The sequence below is a fragment of the Salvelinus alpinus genome, chromosome 14, assembly GCF_045679555.1.
Source record: "Salvelinus alpinus chromosome 14, SLU_Salpinus.1, whole genome shotgun sequence".
In the NCBI taxonomy this organism is placed as follows: Eukaryota; Metazoa; Chordata; class Actinopteri; order Salmoniformes; family Salmonidae; genus Salvelinus; species Salvelinus alpinus.
Genome location: NC_092099.1, coordinates 31,689,517 through 31,708,403, shown reverse-complemented (window position 1 = coordinate 31,708,403; position 18,887 = coordinate 31,689,517). Strand labels below are relative to the sequence as shown.

Genomic DNA, 18,887 nt, shown 5'->3' with positions numbered 1-18,887 from the left:
CAAGAGTTCATAACACACTTCAATATGAACATTTGTAACATTCATGAAAAAATGTCTATCCATCTATTCATTTGCAATAAACTCACTTCCTTTACTTATAACCCTCTTTAGCATGAGGACGATTAATAGAGCTAGGAGGTGGAGGAACCTTATCAGATCGCTGATTATGCTGGAGAGTGTATAAATACTGAGGAAACAGTGAAGGTCACCACAGACCTGACGAAGAAACATTCTGACTGGTGAGTAATGGTATACGCAAGTTTACATGTTAATCTGAATAGCATAAGTATTTACAGAAGATTATGGTTGGTAGATATTGGCTTTCTGTATTGACTACACTGGCGTATTGGCCTATAATGAGATCTATTTCTCTTGATTCCTCAGCACCAGAATCAGCCGGCTATTTCACACTTAACAGATATTTAGTAAATAAAACCATTTAGTTGTAGCGATGGCAATGTTTGGCAAGGTGCTGGAGCCGGTGGGCTACATGCAGACCATGAGGACCCTGGTGGAGGGCATCTGTACCTACCTGGGTGGCAGTGCCTCAGCTGAAGAGACAGACCTGGCCAGGAAGAACCTGGACTACATAGACCAGGAGCTGGCTGCTGCAGGGCCGGGCCTGCTGACCGACCAGGAGGTCCATCGGCTGGAGGATGATCTGGCCGTGGTCTATTACCAGCTGGGCGCGGTCGTCAGGGCCCAGTCTGAGTTCACCAAACGGGAGACAGAGGTGTTTCTCCAGTATGTTCAGGAGCACCGGCTGGAGAGGCAGCTGACGGCACTCCACAGCCGGCTGATGGGGGTGTCGATCCTGACAGACCAGCCGACCCTGCTGGAAGAGCTGGTCCAGAGCCGCAAGCCCAAACGCTGGGAGATGAGGGAGTTCTGTGTCAAGGTCAGTGGGGGTCAGGGAGTGGTCAGCCATCAACACACAATGCCCAACAGGCAACAGAGGTCATCATGTTACATTCTAAATTTCTCTAACAAATCACATTCTTTGGTTTACCAAAATTACCCATGAAGTTCAAAGAACAAAATTGCTTGCCTGGGCACCATGCCTTATCTGACTGTCAGACTAAAAAAGTTTGTATATAGACATGAAGCTAATGCTTTTCTACACTCTTAGAAAAAAGGGTTCCAAAAGGGTTCTTCGGCTGTCCCCATAGGATAACCCTTTTTGGTTCAGGGTAGAACGCTTTTTTGGTTCCAGGTAGGACTATTTTGGGTTCCATGTGGAACCCTCTGTGTAAAGGGTTCAACGTGGAACTGAAGAGTTCTACCTGGAACCAAAAAGGGTTATTTAAAGGGTTATCCTATGGGGACAGCCAAAGAACCCTTTTAGGTTCTAGATGGCACCTTTTTTTCTAAGAGTGTAGCCTACTTCCAGATCTGGCACTCAGCCAAATGATTTTACCCCTAAACATTTTACACTAAATTAGTCAAAGTTATTGGTTGTGTGTTTATTCAAAATAGATAGTGATAATTGTAATGCAGTTGCATATACAAAGTTCACCCCTATCTTTTCCAACACTTGGTACGTCACACTGAAAAATGTATTCCTCTGCTAGTGAGCAGAAAATGTATGTGGAGAGACAACCTTATTTCACCTTGCGAGAAATACAAACACATCTGTTATGTTAACCTTGGATAACTTATCAGTCACAAACATTGCAGCAGAATGTATGATGTATGAGACTGATTAAATACAAGCTATTTTGGGCACTGTGTGATCTTGAAGGATTGTCCCAGCCCCTGCTGCTGAAGCAGATTTTTTCAATCATATACATTATCGTGAATATTGATGAGTGAGAAAGTTAGACACAAAAATATCATATCCCCCTGCCCCCCAGTGTAACCTCCCCTTTTATTGTAATGGTGAAAGGTCTTGGGACATGATGATGTGTGCGTCTAACTTTCTCACTCAACAGTAGTCACAAATTCATTCAGAATTATCTGTAATCATGGTAGCATCCACATTAATGTACAAGTGTTTAGAAACATTGTAATCTTCTTTACAATAAAAGTGACACAAAACATTATTTACCGTTAATTTCTATTGGGCACAAAATAATCTGAAACACAATCAAATCAAACTGCAAATGCGTCCAACAAATTGAGAGTCACAAGCTTGAAGTGGTCATTGCGGTCTCTGAATATGGGATCAAACACTTAAAGTAGTGAAAAGTTAATACACAAGTGAATTTGTCCCAATATCTTCGGTCCCCTAAAATGGGGTGACTATGTACAAAAAGTGCTGTAATTTCTAAACGGTTCACCCGATATAGATAAAAATACCCTCAAATTAAAGCTGTCAGTCTGCACTTTAACCTCAGTCAGTGTATGATGTCAAATCCAAAGTGCTAGAGTAGAGAGCAACACAAATGTGTCTCTGTCCCAATACTTTTGGAGCTCACTGTGTATAACTCTTTGCTATGCCTCTCCAAATGCTGATTCTTCAAGATGCAGTCTGTTCAGCAAAGTAGACCACCAGTTATCTAAGGGGAGCAACACTACTATTATTTAATCTCCTGAACATGAGTCACATAGTCATAGCATAGAACTTGGGTTTTGTTATATCAGCCTCTCTTCCTTCCTCTTGCAGGTGAATTTTGTTCTAGGCACGGGTCTGCTGTGCCTCTTCACCCAGGCCTTCCTTACGGGCCGAGATCAGGCCCTGCTGATGAAGACCTGGTCTGAGCGCATGGGTGCCCTCTACAGGAAGATGAAGACCACTGGGGGTCGCTGTTCGGGCTACTTCCTACAGCAGGCGGAGGAGGACGTGCGTCAGCAGCTGCAGGAGGCCATGCAAAGCCGTTCAGCCCCCGAGGAGGCGGCAGCCGGCATCCTAAAGACACTGGAGAAGAACTACGACTGGCTGCGCTGGGCCGTCATGGTGCACCCTGCCATGGGGCCCTTGGAGGAGGATGGGGGGGAGGGCCAGGGGAACACACTACAGCCCAACCACTTCTTGTCCGTGTCATCTGAGGCACCATGCCCTCATGTGGTGGCCTGCTACCGTGACACGCCCACATCACTGAACAAGAGCCACATCCACCAGCTGATCGTGGACCTGGAGTGGAAGATCCCCAACCCACCTCCAGAGGTGTACGCCGCCATCGAGGAGGACCCAGGGAAGGCCCGACGCTACCTGGCCTCTCGCATGCTGAAGAAGCTGCAGGAGGGGCTGGGCTCAGCGGTGGCCGTCCATGTGGTGCCGGGCAAGATGGAGATGAAGTGTAACTTCCCCCAAGCCTCCTACTACCTGTACGAGTACAAACATAGGCTGGCCTCAGGCACCTTGTGTGTGTTTGGATAAGAGAGAGGGGGCTGGCTAGTCATGCAGGCTTAGGTTCAGCTGCTGCATCTGCTGGGGCTGGGCACACAAAATGAATACACTACTTTAAAAAAACTCCAGATGTCCAGTCAACTGAAACTATGTTTCCCTTTTTATTTCAGCTGTTTCATAACCAAATAGACCTTGTTTTATGTAACTGACAGTTCTTCACAATAAACGATTAGAAAAACAAAACAACTATTTTAATCATTGCCTGTCCTGAAATACACTCTCAGTTAAAGCAACAATATTGTGTGGCATTTGGGATCCACCCAGACCTAGAGTATAACTATTAGTAATCCAGACTATGGGTTGTATGATGCACGGCTAAACATGTATATGTGGATTTGCTAAATTTGAACAAATAAATATTCATAAAATCTTTATACATAAAGTATAATACAATTTTAGACCAGTCTACACAGTACCAAGTCTGAGCTACACTATACATAAGTGGTCACATAAATGGGCGCACTGCACTAGAGATGTATCACATCTTCCTTGTCCTGTTGTGCAAACTTTTCCATGTCCCTCCTTATGTCAGGGAAGCTCTGTAGAACCCTCTGGAAGCGGTCTGAGGACAGGGAGAAGAGTTGGCACGTGGTCAGAGCTCGCACCGTGGCCAAGCGCTTTCCTTTGGTCATGAGGCAGGTCTCTGTAAACCAGTAAGGCACAGAACACAATATGCATTTATTAAAATGCATATCAGATATGCCCACTGTTCGTTGTCATATCCTGCATAGTCCCAGGGATGTAATCAGCACAACCATATAGAACAGGAGAATAAGAATAACTTGTGTTGGGGGTTGGGTCTTTTTCAATTATGTAAGAAATGGATGAAGGATGAGGTTTGACTATCAGAATTTCAAGATTACCCAATCTCTTGTGTGATGGCCTGAATAGAATGATAGTCTGAACAAATGAATGACTGATGCTGAAATGAGCTACTCGAATGTGAGCCTGACCTCCAAAGTAGTCGCCGTCAGCCAGCTCCTGCGGGAAGGAGTCTGTTTCCACCAGGACCTGGCCGTGCTCGATGAAGAACATGCGGTCGCCGGGTGCGTTCTGGTGGAAGATGACATCATCCTCCTGGAAGACCTCGTGCTGAAACTGGAGGAGGACGGTGTTCAGGAAGTTGACATCTCGGTTCTGGAACATGGGTACGTTGTTCAGCAGGCTCGAACACATCACCGTCAGAATCTCCTGTATAACACACACACAAAGCTTTTCTTCAGATTGTTTCATAATAAAGTTGCACAACTAGACAGACAGATGATTCCACTATTAAACACAGCTGTAATAACCTAAGGAAATCACAGGTAAGTAGAATGTAGTTATGTACTTCATGTAGTTACGTACTTATACTTTCACAGAACAAAAATATAAACGCAACATGTATCAAGATTTTACTAAGTTACAGTTCATATAAGGTAATCAGTCAATTGAAATAAATAAATTAGGCCCTAATCAATGGATTTCAATGGGAATACAGATATGCATCAGTTGATCACAGATACCTTAAAAAAAGGTAGGGACGTGGTTCAGAAAACCAGTCCGTATCTGGTGTGACCACCATTTGCCTCATGCAGCGCGACACATATCTTTTGCATAGAGTTGATCATGCTGTTGATTGTGGCCTGTGGAATGCTGTCCTACTCCTCTTCAATGGCTGCGTGAAGTTTCTGGATAATGGTGGAAACTGGAACACACCGTGGTACGCGGCAATCTAGAGCATCTCAAACATGCTGAATGGTTGACATGTCTGGTGAGTATGCAGACCATGGAAGAACTGGGAAATGTTTTAGCTTCCAGGAATTGTGTACAGATCCTTGCGATATGGGGCTGTGCATTATCATGCTGAAACATGAAGTGATGGTGGCGGATGAATGGCATGACAATGGGCCTCAGGATGCATTCAAATTGCCATTGATAAAATGCAATTGTGTTCATTGTCCGTAGCTTATGCTTGCCCATACCATAACCCCACCACCACCATGGGGCACTCTATTCACAACATTGAGATGTAAACAAATCTGTGTACAAAATTTGTGAGAAATACGTTTTTGGTGCATATGGAACATTTCCGAGACTTTTATTTCAGCTCATGAAACATGGGACCAACACTTTACGTGTTGCGTTTATATTTTTGTTCAGTGTATATATTTTTTTTTACATTTGTACATTATTATATAAGGACTGCCTAATGTAAAGTGGGACCTAAAGACACAGTGAATACAGAGAAGTTGTATAAAATAGAATAGAATATGACTGAAGTACCTCTCTCAAAGCTGAGGAGACTGAAATTAGAAAGTTCTTCTCGTCAAACCATCTCCCCCCATAGCGGGCCCCGTAGTACTTGTTGATGCGAAGCCGAAGATCATTAGGAAGCTTCAAGAAAGTCATGTAGTCGTCTAGATGATTCATCTGTAGATTATCAGACATTATGGCCTTTGAATGACATGCCATTACAGTTAAAAGTGACATATCAATAGAGTTCCTTTCTTATGTGATCAAGTTTGAACCTGAGTCATCTGTGTTAGCTTTATGAGCTAAAGCACAGGCATTAAATCTCCATTACACTTAGAATACCTTGTTCTTGTAGGCCTTTGCTGCTTGGTCTACGTTGGTTATTATGGCAGCAGCGTTGGCCACCAGTACAGTGTACATTAGAGCCCCAGACAGCATACTGGTCATGACCACCCACAGCTCCACCTCATCTAGGGAGCAGAAAACCCAGTACACACAAATACAGTGTAATACTTGGCTATTAAACTCCACACACTCCAGTCTTGGAGTAGCATCAGTCTAATATATGAGTACGTATGAAAGACAATCTATTGTGAGAACAGAATATCATCAGATTATGAACAGTCCTTACTTGTTGGTGACTCTGTGGAGCCATAGGATATTTGAATCATATGAGAGAGAGCCCGAAACACTCCAAAGGAATACTTCTCACCAACCGTGGCATTCTGGAAAATACCACATTGTTTATATAGGGTGAATTAACCCTTTCAATGCAGCTGAGACCTACATTTCAGTAGATGTGGGGCTTACCATCAGTTTCTCTCGTCTGACCCAGCAGTCTGATGGGAACTCCTCCAGCATCGGGACAAAGTACTGGATACAGCCGTTCCAGTGGCACAGCAGGAACATCATCATAAACAAAGACAGTATGCGGAAGAACAGCTGAACATACTCCAAGTTGGCATTTGAGACCTATCGAGAAAGAAACAAAGGAAAATTATTAAACATGATGCCACTAAAAATATTGCTTGGACTGCAAAGATAATCTAGATGTGTATGTGTATGCCAATCAAAAGCACTACCCCTGTACATGTTTGTATTGCTTCTTGGCCAAATGTATTTGTAGTACAAGGTTTGACTTTGTGGGGATGTGCAGCATACATATCAGAACTTACCTTCTCAACTTCATTGAAGAAGCGGACAAGCCTGGAGACTCTGAGGAGCCTGACGAGGCTGATGATTCGGACAAACATGAGAATCCGGACCATTCTACTGGCTTTGGAACCTGAGGTGGAGGTGTCACTGTGGGATTGTAACTCCTGGGACAATAAAAATACACAAATACAAATACATATTTTAATTCCATGATCTTACATTAGACTGGAACTACTGTATAACAGCGTGATGCTGGAACAGTTGGAGTAATTTATCATTACCGCAATTAATAATATGTAGCCAATTGGGAATGCTGCAATCACATCTGGTATGAACCAACTCTTTAGGTAAATCACACTGATCTTTTTGATATCCAGGATAGCCACCTGTGGAATTGAATAACAGATAGTAGATGTTCAGGTGATTGATATTAATGATTGGCAGCATGCTTCAGACAAATTAATCATTCAACCATTCAACGGAAGCTAAATGTTTTGGGATTCTGGCCAAAATGAAAGGAGACAGTGATGCCATCCAGAATGTACATCAGAAGCTATTAATAGAGAAGTGCATTAATATAAACTTGACAGGGTCGTCAATTGGCCAAACTTTCACATTAATATTTTAAACCAACTTGGCCTGAAACTGAAACAGCATAATGCACTAACTGGTTCTTGTTCAGCCCCCTTATTTGCCCATTTCCTTTTTATCAAATAACAATGATCAACAGCCATGTTTCATTATGTTTCATCATCGGTGCACTCCTACTAAGCATCTTGGTCCTAAGTAAAGTTTGTGCCTGTTATTTTCTTGAGAGAATTTAAGATAAAAGGAAACCTAATCTATAAATAGTTATCTGTAAATTAATCTACTTCTCAGAATCTTTATCTTCCAAATTTGGAAAATTCCCTCTTGCAAATAACAGCTGCAGGCTTAGCACATGCGCCAGGGGTTCAGTTAATCTGGCCCCTTCTGTGTATTGAAACTAATACAGATAGGGCAAATTGGGATTGCATGCTCGTGGAAGGGGATTATAAAACTATCACAGATTGGGACTGGTCTGAAAATACAGTAAAGTCAGAGCCACGTTACCTCACTGTCCTCAGAGATGATACCCATTCGAAAATTCAGAGCCACATCCATCAGAAACAAAGTGTCTGAGAAGACATTGAAACCTTCCCAGCCCACTCCACTGTACCCGTCTAAGAAAGCTATCTCCATGGGGATCCCAATCAAATTCAGGAATGTGATGGCAACCATACACATGATGTAGTAACTCCTACAAGACACAATAACAAAGGGTTTGCATATTAAAGACATGCAGACACGCAGTTCTTAGAAACACTGTTAGAAACACCCTTTAGTGTTTTCTTTGGCATATACCTAAGCTCTTTGCTGTCTTTGCAAACTTTGCTGTGTTGTGCTTTGACAGGCAAACAAAATGCCAAGACATACCCAAGGTCTAACTTGTTGTTCTAGGACAGACAAAATGCCAAGGCACCACAAACAGTAGTTAGAGAAGAATACCTTATGGGGCTGAATGGGTGGATGACCCAGACTCCACTCTGCAGCTGGCGTATACATTCCTTCTCCACAGCTATCTCGCTACCGTACACAGATAGAGATTGCCTGTTCAGCTGAGGCAGAAAGACACCTCTCCAACCACAGGTGCTGGCTGTGCGTCTGCCGACAGGGGCTTGGGAGTTCTCCATCCCAGAAGGAGCACACAGTTCCTCTGTTCAGCCGACCGCGCTGGCCATCCTTCCCTGGGCTGCTGAAGAGTCACGTCTAACTCTGTCTTTTTGGTCACAGGGTAATTTTCCATCACAGCTCCTGTGGCCGTGGCTTATTGAGGTGGTGTAGTGGGAGGAGAGTGGATGCCAGACCCCTCCCTCCCTCCCTCCATGGGAAACATATGTTTATATTGCCAAAGCAAGTGAAATAGATAAACAAAAGTTAAATATTTTTTTACAGTAAACATTACACTTACAAAAGTTCCAAAATAATACAGTTATTTCAAATGTCATATTATGTCTATATGCAGTGTTGTAATGATGTACAAATAGTTAAAGTACAAAAAGGGAAAATAAATAAATATTGGTTGTATTTACAATGGTGTTTGTTCTTCAGTGGTTGCCCTTTTCTTGTGGCAACAGGTCACACATCTTGCTGCTGTGATTGCACACTGTGGTATTTCACTCAATAGCTATGGGAGTTCATAAACATTGGATTTGTTTTCGAATTCTTTGTGGGTCTGTGTAATATGTGTCATGCCCTGACCATAGAGAGCCATTGTGTCTCTATGTTGTAGTAGGTCAGGGCGTGACTAGGGGGTATTCTAGTTTATTATTTCTATGTTGTGTTCTAGTTTATTTTTTCTATGTTGGTGTTTTGTATGATTCCCAATTAGAGGCAGCTGGTAATCGTTGTCTCTAATTGGGGATCATATTTAAGTAGCTATTTTTCCCACCTGTGTTTGTGGGATATTATTTTGTGTTTGTGCATGTGCACTACGTAATCACGGTCCGTTGTTCGTTTATTTGATTTATTCGTTTTTTTTTTTTTTGCTTAAGTTTCACTTTGGAAAAAATATGTGGAACTCAATATCCGCTGCGCCTTGGTCCCGTTCTTACGACAACCGTGACAATCTGAGGGAAATATGTCTCTCTCTCCCTCCCTCCCAGCTGATAAACTATTGAGTATCTCCACCATGCAAGCATGAATCAAGCCCAATCAAAAGAAGAGTCTGGATCACATTAATACTAAATACAATAGCTGGTTTTGAATATCACAATTATCATCATCTGAACTAGACAACTAGGAGGGCACAGGATGAGAAGTTTAGTAATTGTAACAGTTGACCATTGAATATGAAAAATAACGACTCTCCTTTTGGTCTGATCTGTTACCCACCAGCACCTCCTCCAGTAAGATGGGAATGAGGGAATCGAGTTACACACAAGGGAACTTTATTGCCATATACAGTGCCGGCTCCAGGCATAAGTGACAGGAATCATGTCGTAAACAAAAAAGTGTTAAACAAATCAAAGTACATTTTATATTTGAGATTCTTCAAAGTAGCCATCCTTTGCGTTGATGACAGCTTTCCACACTCTTGGCATTCTCTCAACCAGCTTCATGAGGTAGTCACCTGGAATGCATTTTTTAACAGGTGTGCCTCAACATTGGCATTAGACACCTATAAATAAAAATGTATATAGCATACAGTAATGGGGTAAAGAACTACATGCAGTTCAACTAGTAATTTAATTACATTTTGCTGTAGCTTGGTGGTAGTTGAACAAAATGTAATTATTGGTAGTGTACACCATGTAGTGGTGTAGCTAACTATTGGAACTATACATTACTTATTTTTTTTAAAGAACAGAAAATATGGGTAAAGTAGGCAAGATTTCCTTTTTTGGCATCAGACCTGCCTAATTCTTACTTGAAACAGTTTTTGTGTTTAATAGGCTAAATTACACATCTGACTCCAGAGTGATCTGTCTTGCAATTTGTAGTCTATGACATTTCAGATTTAGATATGATAATTTTTCACAAAGTAGTGAACTACTTTTTCAAAGCAACTTTAGTTGCCCCGCAGCCTTGTGAATGTTGACCTGTTTAAAGATCTTACTCACGTCGGCTACGGAGAGCGTGATCACACAGTCGTCTGGAACAGCTGATGCTCTCATGTATGCCTCAGTGTTGCTTGCCTCGAAGTGATTTAGCTTGTCTGGGCACCACTGGGCAGCTCGTGGCTGTGCTTCCCTTTGTAGTCTGTAATAGTTTGCAAGCCCTGCCACATAAGACGAGCGTTGGAGCCGGTGTAGTATGATTCAATCTTAGCCCTGTATTGACGTTTGATGGTTCATCGCAGGGCATAGCAGGATTTCTTATAAGCTACCAGGTTAGAGTCCTGCACCTTGAAAGCGGCAGCTCTACCCTTTAGCTCAGTGAGAATGTTGCCTGTAATCCATGCCTTCTGGTTGGGGTATGTACGTACAGTCACTGTGGGGACGACGTCCTCGATGCACTTATTGATAAAGCTAGTGACTAATGTGGTGTACTCCTCAATGCCATCGGAAGAATCCCGTAACATGTTCCAGTCTGTGATAGCAAAACAGTCCTGACCACTTTTTTATAGACCGAGTCACTGGTGCTTCCTGCTTTAATTTTTGCTTGTAAGCAGGAATCAGGAGGATAGAGTTGTGGTCGGATTTACCAAATGGAGGGTGAGGGAGAGCTTTGTACGCGACTCTGTGTGTGGAGTACAGGTGATCTAGAATTTCTTTCCCTCTGGTTGCACATTTAACATGTTGCTAGAAATGAGGAAGAACTGATTTAAGTTTCCATGCATTAAAGACTCCGGCCACTCGGAGCGCCAGTGGTTTCCTGTTTGCCTATTTCCTTATACAGCTGACTGAGTGCGGTCTTAGTGCCAGCATCTGTCTGTGGTGGTAAATAAACAGCCATGAAAAGTATAGCAGAAAACTCTCTAGGCAAGTAGTGTGGCCTGCAATTTATCACAATATACTCTACTTCAGGCAAGCAAAATCTAGGGACTTCCTTAGATTTCGTGCACCAGCTGTTGTTTGCAAATATGCACAGACCGCTCCCCCTCGTCTTACCGGAGTGCGTCTTACTGGAAGCAGCCCCGTTGGGAAGGCCCATACTAGGTTCTGTTAAACCACCGCCTTTGCCATTAGAATAGCTGAGATAGTCACTTGGGTCCACGTTACCCACTGCAAAGAGGTATGTACACATATAAGCACTGCTGATCACACACAGAGTTAGGAGAAGAACCGAGTACCAACAGGGTCCGGGGGTTACCTCCTTAAAGAAGATTCCCAATCCCGACCGTTCATCACTGTGGGTGCTCCTTGAAGTGTGAGTATTAGGGTGGTACCTAGCAGACCGACTAAGGGCAGGAGAGGGTTGGCGGTTTTTGGGAATATTAGGGACTCTGAGCTGCATCATAGTCTTGGTAATCTTCCTGATACATCCAGATCCACCACCTTCCGGTACTAATTATATGACGCTGTTGTCATTGAGAAGAAGTAAGAGATAAACTATACAATATACTGACCATCAAGGACGAGTAACTTACAGAATAGGAGTCAAAGAATGTCAAGATGTAGGATTTAAGGTAAACATTAAACAATTCCCTAGGAAAGCAAATAACTTTACAGGGATTGGGTTGGCCAGATTGAAGTACTTGGCCAACCCACCTCGGTTCACTTTAACTCCTGATGAGTACCAGTGTTATAGATACAAGAAGGGCATCGAGAACTTAGGTGATTTTAATGGCTGTAAGGCAATAGTTAATGTGACTGACTTAGGTTTGGAAGTACAGGAGAAAATTCTTAACCTCACAGCACCTATAACTGATGTAGGGTGGGCTTGTACCAGCAAAGGACGCATACGACAGAAACTACCAAAAGGGTGGTTAGGAACTTGCGCCCCGGGGTTATTGGTCAAACCAGTTCGAGTTAGTCATCAGAGGCCAGTTATAGGAGGCTAAAGTAGGCACAGGAGAAGGTTTGACCAGGATGGGAGTAGCCTTGTCTAGATGGATGCTATTGGCATCCCCAGGGAAGTTCCAGATGAATACAAAGCTATGAATCAAATAGGTGCTTTACCACTACGTTCTTTTGGTGGTTGACAATAAATAAAAATGTGCATTGGATTAATTACATCTATTATAATCAACAGAGATTCATGAATGAAACCGGGGATGCAGTAAAGGGGTTCTCTGACCAATTATCCGTCACCTCCCTCATGACCTTGTCACGTTCTGACCTTTATTTCCTTTGTTTTTGTCTTTATTCAGTATGGTCAGGGCGTGAGTTGGGGTGGGCAGTCTATGTTTGTTTATCTATGTTTTTCTATTTCTGTGTTTGGCCTGATATGGTTCTCAATCAGAGGCAGGTGTTAGTCATTGTCTCTGATTGGGAACCATATTTAGGTAGCCTGTTTTGTGTTGGGTTTTGTGGGTGGTTGTTTTCTGTCTTTGTGTGTCTGCACCAGACAGTACTGTTTCGTTTTTTTCACATTTGTTGTTTTTGTATTTTGAGTGTTCACCTTCATTAGAATAGGATGGGAGGCCAAAAGTCAGTGTAACCAATAGAGTCAGAGTCCCGAGTTTGGGAACAAACATAGTCCGTCCCATGGTTGGGTAAAGAAAGTTTGTAGTCAACAAAGTATGCAGGAGTCATGAGGCAAATAGCAAAATAGCTATTTTGCCAGGATCCTGGAGTCGCCTCTTCACTGTTGACGTTGAGACGGGTGTTTTGCGGGTACTATTTAATGAAGCTGCGGGTACTATTTAATGGAGCTGCCAGTTGAGGACTTGTGAGGCGTCTGTTTGTCAAACTAGACACTAATGTACTTGTCCACTTGCTCAGTTGTGCACCGGGGCCTCCCACTCCTCTTTTTATATTCTGGTTAGATCCAGTTTGCGCTGTTCTGTGAAGGGAGCAGTTTTTTATTTTTATTTCACCTTTATTTAACCAGGTAAGCTAGTTGAGAACAAGAACTAATTTACAACTGTGACCTGGCCAGGATAAAGCAAAGCAGTGCGACACAAACAACAGCACAGAGTTACACATGGAATAAACAAGCGTACAGTCAATAACACAATAGAAAAAAAGAAAGTCTATATACAGTGCGTGCAAATGGTGTGAGGAGGTAAGGCAATAAATAGGCCATAGTAGCAAAGTAATTACAATTTAGCAGAATTAACACTGGAGTGATAGATGATCAGATGATGATGAGCAGATGATGATGTGCAAGTAGTGAAACTGGTGTGCAAAAGAGCAGAAAAGTAAATATAAACAATATGGGGATGAGGTAGGTAGATTGGGTGGGCTATTTACAGATGGACCATGTACAGCTGCAGCGATCGGTTAGCTGCTCAGATAGTAGATGTTTAAAGTTAGTGAGGGAAATGTAAGTCTCCAGTTTCAGCAATTTTTGCAATTCGTTCCAGTCACTGGCAGCAGAGAACTGGAAGGAAAGGCGTCCAAAGCAGGTGTTGGCTTTGGGGATGACCAGTGAGATATACCTGCTGGAGCGCGTGCTACGGGTGAGTGGTGTTATCGTGACCAGTGAGCTGAGATAAGGCGGAGCTTTACCTAGCATAGACTTATAGATGACCTGGAGCCAGTGGGTCTGGCGACGAATATGTAGCGAGGCCCAGCTGACTAGAGCATACAGGTCGCAGTGGTGGGTGTTATAAGGGGCTTTGGTAACAAAACAGATGGCACTGTGATAGACTGCATCCAGTTTGCTGAGTAGAGTATTGGAAGCTATTTTGTAGATGACATCGCCAGTGTCAGTTTTACGAGGGTATGTTTGGCGGCGTGAGTGAAGGAGGCTTTGTTGCGGAATAGAAAGCCGATTCTGGATTTGATTTTGGATTGGAGATGTTTGATATGAGTCTGGAAGGAGAGTTTACAGTCTAGCCAGACACCTAGGTATTTGTAGTTGTCCACATATTCTAGGTCAGAACCGTCCAGAGTAGTGATGCTAGTCGGGCGGGCGGGTGCGGGCAGCGAACGGTTGAAAAGCATGCATTTGGTTTTACTAGCGTTTAAGAGCAGTTGGAGGCTACGGAAGGAGTGTTGTATGGCATTAACTTCTCTGCGCTACGGATCCCTTTTACGGGATCACTTTCCTAAACCCCCGCTAGAATTGCAGGGCGCCAAATGCAAAAATATTACAAAAAATATTTATAATCATGCAATCACAAGTGAAATATACTAAAACACAGCTTAGCTTGTTGTTAATCCACCTATCGTGTCAGATTTTGAAAATATATTTTACAGCGAAAGAAATCCAAGCTTTTGTGAGTGTAGCTTTCAATGCTACAACAGTTAGCCCCAAATTAGCATGGTCACGAAAGTCAGAAAAGCAATAAAATTAATCGCTTACCTTTGATAATCTTCGGATGTTTGCACTCACGAGACTCCAAGTTACACAACAAATGTTATTTTTGTTCGATAAATATTACTTTTATCACAAAAAAAACGCCATTTGGGTTGCGCGTTATGCTGAGAAAACTACAGCCTCGTTCCGGTCCTGAAAGGAAGATGAAAAATCCCAAACGTATCAGATTAAAAAATATTACAAAAAATATTTATAATCATGCAATCACAAGTGAAATACACCAAAACACAGCTTAGCTTGTTGTTAATCCACCTATCGTGTCAGATTTTGAAAATATACTTTACAGCAAAAGAAATCCAAGCTTTGTGAGTGTAGCAATAAATGCTACAACAGTTAGCCTTATATTAGCTTGGTTAGCTTGGTCACGAAAGTCAGAAAAGCAATCAAATGAATCGCTTACCTTTGATAATCTTCGGATGTTTCCACTCACGAGACTCCCAGTTACACAACAAATGTTATTTTTGTTCGATAAATATTACTTTTATCACAAAAAAACGCGATTTGGGTTGCGCATTATGTTGAGAAAACCAAAGCCGTGTTCCGTTTGACAAATTCCAAAAAGTATCCGTAATGGCCGTAGAAACATGTCAAATGTTTTTTATAATCAATCCTCAGGTTGTTTTTAACAAACAAAATCGATAATATTTGACCCGGACCATAACCTATTCATTAAGAGACAAAAGGAAAATGGGGTGTCCCTCTCTCGCGCGCAGGAAATATTCAGAGGACACCTGACTACTTTTGAAAAAACTTGCTCATTTTTCAAAATAAAAGCCTGAAACTATGTCTAAAGCCTGGTCACAGCCTGGGGAAGCCATTGGAAAATGAATCTGTTTGATACCCCTTTAAATGGAGGTTAGACGGGCCAGGAAACACAGTTGGAAAAAAAAATATATCACTTCCGGGTTACATTTTCTCAGGGTTTTGCTTGCAGAATAAGTATTGTTATACTCACAGACAATATTTTGACAGTTTTGTAAACTTTGGAGTGTTTTCTATCATAATCTGTAAATTATATGCATATTCTACGATCTGGGCCAGAGAAAATGTCAATTTACGTTGGGCACGTTATTAAAAATAAAATAAAAAATCTTACCCCTAGCGCTAAGAAGTTAAAGCTCGTTTGGAGGTTAGTTAACACAGTGTCCAAAGAAGGGCCAGATGTATACAGAATGGTGTCATCTGCGTAGAGGTGGATCAGGGAATCACCCGCAGCAAGAGCGACATTGTTGATATATACAGAGAAAAGAGTCAGCCCGAGAATTGAACCCTGTGGTACCCCCATAGAGACTGCCAGAGGTCCGGACAACAGGCACACTGCACACTTGACACACTGAACTCTGTCTGCGACGTAGTTGGTGAACCAGGCGAGGCAGTCATTTGAGAAACCAAGGCTATTGAGTCTGTCGATAAGAATACAGTGATTGACAGAGTCGAAAGCCTTGGCCAGGTCGATGAAGACGGCTGCACAGTACTGTCTTTTATCAATGGCAGTTATGATATTGTTTAGTACCTTGAGCGTGGCTGAGGTGCACCCATGACCAGCTCGGAAACCGGATTGCACAGCGGAGAAGGTACGGTGGGATTCGAAATGGTCAGTGATCTATTTATTAACTTGGCTTTTGAAGACTTTAGAAAAGGCAGGGCAGGATGGATATAGGTCTATAACAGTTTGGGTCTAGAGTGTCACTCCCTTTGAAGAGGGGGATGGCCGCGGCAGCTTTCCAATCTTTAGGGATCTCGGACGATACGAAAGAGAGGTTGAACAGACTGGTAATAGGGGTTGCAACAATGTTTGCGGATAATTTTAGAAAGGTATACAGCATTGTAGTATAGTTTCAGAAGAAAGGTCTTTGTTTCTGGCCATTTTGAGCCTGTAATCGAACCCACAAAATGCTGATGCTCCAGATACTCAACTAGTCTAAAGAAGGCCAGTTTTATTGCTTCTTTAATCAGAACAGTTTTCAGCTGTGCTAACATAATTACAAAAGGGTTTTCTAATGATCAATTAGGCTTTTAAAATGATAAACTTGGATTAGCTAACACAATGTGCCATTGGAACACAGGAGTGATGGTTGCTGATAATGGACCTCAGTACGCCTATGTAGATATTCCATAAAAAAATCTGCTGTTTCCAGCTACAATAGTTATTTACAATGTCTACACTGCATTTCTGATCAATCTTGTTATTTTAATGGACAAAGAAATGTGCTTTTCTTTGAAAAACAAGGACATTTCTAAGTGACCCCAAACTTTTGAACGGTAGTGTACTTTGGATGGTGTCCATATTGATTGCGTCCCTGCTTTCAAATATCTGGGCATCTGGATAGATGAAAAGGTGTCTTTCAAAAAGCATATTGATGAGTTAAGAAACTGGGAATAAAAATAGGCTTCTTCTATAGAAATAGGTCTGGCCTCTTGCTAAATAGTAGAAAACAGATTATTTAGGCGACGTTCCTATCGGTCCTAGACAATGGCGACACCATCTATTTGAACACAGCTGCCACTTTATTAAAGCCGTTAGATGCAGTTTTTATTACGGGCGACAATTTTAGTACTCATCACTGCATTCTCTATCAGAAAGTTGGTTGGCCCTCTTTGATGTCAAGTAGGTTGATACATTGCTGTTTTAATTTATAAAGCCCTTTAACAAAAATTCCCCCTGTACCTAATATTTTTACTAAACTTTAGACATACAAGTACCACATGGATGGCTAACTCTGGAAATTCTTTTGATCTCTACTGAATTAGATAAATCAGCTTTTAGGTTTCTTGCACTTTATTTGTGGAACAATCTTCAAAATGTTTTGGTGCACTCAGGGCAATTCAGAAAGATGATTTGAGGACCTTACTACTGATGAATCTGTTTGTTTTTTATGACCATGTTTTTCTTTCTGCCTGCGTTTTGCGTATTTTCTGTAATTCATGTAATTCAGGGCTCATCTGTAAAAGAGACCTTGGTCTCAGTATTACTCCCTGATAAAAATAAAGGTTAAATAAAAACGTTACTAGCTTTAGTATGGGAAAACTACTGCTTGCACCACTTATTTTCTCTTGTGCTTTAATGAGTGACATGTCATCACTTGTCACCACCTATTGCAAGTCAAAATGTGATAGGTTCATTCCACTGACACTCCAAAATTCTGCTCTAATACAGCTGAATGGCAGAGGCCTTCTGTACAGCTTCTTAAAGCCAAATGTTGGCTGAGCTACATTTTTTTTTACCCAGAGACCACAGAAAAAGATTCTGATTGGACATTTTTTTCTCTTCAGTATTAACCTTTCTCTTTCCAACACAAACTGAAGAGATGAAATAAGAAGATCATGACAATTTTTGTAAAGATAATATATACAGTATATATCTGATAATTACAGAGGCATAAATATCATACCACCCCAAAAATGTGAAATTACCCTGTTATTGTAATGGTGAGAGGTTTGCATGTCTTGGGGGTGTGATATTTGTGCGTCTAACTTTCTCACTCATCAATATTCACGATTCATTGAGGGCTATCCGTAATCATGGTAGCATTCACATTAATATAGAAGTGTTTAGAAACATATATTCTTATTTAGATTATAAGTGACTACAAAATGACACAATACATTATTTACCATTCATTTCTATAGGGCACAACATAATCTGAAACACAATCAAAACAAATAGCAAATGCATCCAACAAGTTGTAGAATCACACACGCCAGGTAAAAACATGGACATTAGATTAAATAATCTATAATCATTAAAAAAAACATCAACACGGGAGGGGACAACTTGGTGGGGAGGTCTGGGGGTCCTCCCATTTTTGGGGGCATCTAGAGCTCATTTCCTGCATTTATACACAATCTAATATGACCCATTGCCCTTCTAGCCATCTCTATTTAGAACAACAAAAAGTAAGCAAAAATGCCCACAGTCATCAAGCTAAGTAAGAGATCGTTATTAAATATGTTTAAGTGATTGATGACAGAACTATATTTTTGTTCAGTGTAATTCCTATCATAGGCCTAATAGTACTGTAGACCTCTTTTTACTTGCACACAATATCGCTGGGTCATCCCGTCTTGCCTCTAGGGGTCCATTGCCCTGCAGCGCCCCAACCCAACACACCCCACTCAGCTTTAGGATCTTAGGGAAACATTCATTATTGGTTTCAGGTGTGTTAGGCCAAGGCCAGAGTGACAACCAACAGTGCGG

At 41.8% G+C, this 18,887-nt stretch overlaps 2 protein-coding genes across 4 annotated transcripts; one reads left to right on the top strand and one right to left on the bottom strand.

The window, feature by feature from the left end:
• The first annotated feature begins 151 nt into the window (after window positions 1–151).
• LOC139538781 (uncharacterized) lies at window positions 152–3,532 on the top strand. Its single transcript, XM_071341209.1, has 3 exons — window positions 152–239; window positions 385–898; window positions 2,606–3,532. Exons 2-3 carry the CDS (start codon window positions 452–454, stop codon window positions 3,317–3,319), a joined length of 1,161 nt encoding a protein of 386 aa, XP_071197310.1. The 5' UTR covers window positions 152–239; window positions 385–451; the 3' UTR covers window positions 3,320–3,532.
• Window positions 3,427–8,559, bottom strand: LOC139538780 (potassium/sodium hyperpolarization-activated cyclic nucleotide-gated channel 1-like). Of its 3 annotated transcripts, XM_071341206.1 has the most exons (10): window positions 8,267–8,558; window positions 7,832–8,018; window positions 7,021–7,125; window positions 6,760–6,903; window positions 6,395–6,556; window positions 6,216–6,309; window positions 5,927–6,054; window positions 5,615–5,761; window positions 4,303–4,540; window positions 3,427–3,992 (listed from the first exon to the last, which is right to left on the bottom strand). In XM_071341206.1, exons 1-10 carry the CDS (start codon window positions 8,449–8,451, stop codon window positions 3,817–3,819), a joined length of 1,566 nt encoding a protein of 521 aa, XP_071197307.1. In that variant the 5' UTR covers window positions 8,452–8,558; the 3' UTR covers window positions 3,427–3,816. The 3 variants fall into 3 exon arrangements, with proteins under 3 accessions (XP_071197307.1, XP_071197308.1, XP_071197309.1); XM_071341207.1 differs by lacking the exon at window positions 7,021–7,125 and having other exon boundaries at window positions 8,267–8,559; XM_071341208.1 differs by lacking the exons at window positions 7,021–7,125; window positions 7,832–8,018 and having other exon boundaries at window positions 8,267–8,454.
• Between the last annotated feature and the right edge of the window lie 10,328 nt (window positions 8,560–18,887).

Bases quoted from the DNA above. Each gene is read 5' to 3' on its own strand.
- LOC139538780 (XM_071341206.1), bottom strand. From the start codon at position 8,451: ATGGAGAACTCCCAAGCCCCTGTCGGCAGACGCACAGCCAGCACCTGT. The intron at 6,310-6,394 runs GTAAGCCCCACA...GGTATTTTCCAG, and splicing joins TCAGACGAGAGAAACTGATG to AATGCCACGGTTGGTGAGAA. The intron at 6,055-6,215 runs GTAAGGACTGTT...TCTGCTCCCTAG, and splicing joins CTCCACAGAGTCACCAACAA to ATGAGGTGGAGCTGTGGGTG.
- LOC139538781 (XM_071341209.1), top strand. From the start codon at position 452: ATGGCAATGTTTGGCAAGGTGCTGGAGCCGGTGGGCTACATGCAGACC. The intron at 899-2,605 runs GTCAGTGGGGGT...TTCCTCTTGCAG, and splicing joins TGAGGGAGTTCTGTGTCAAG to GTGAATTTTGTTCTAGGCAC.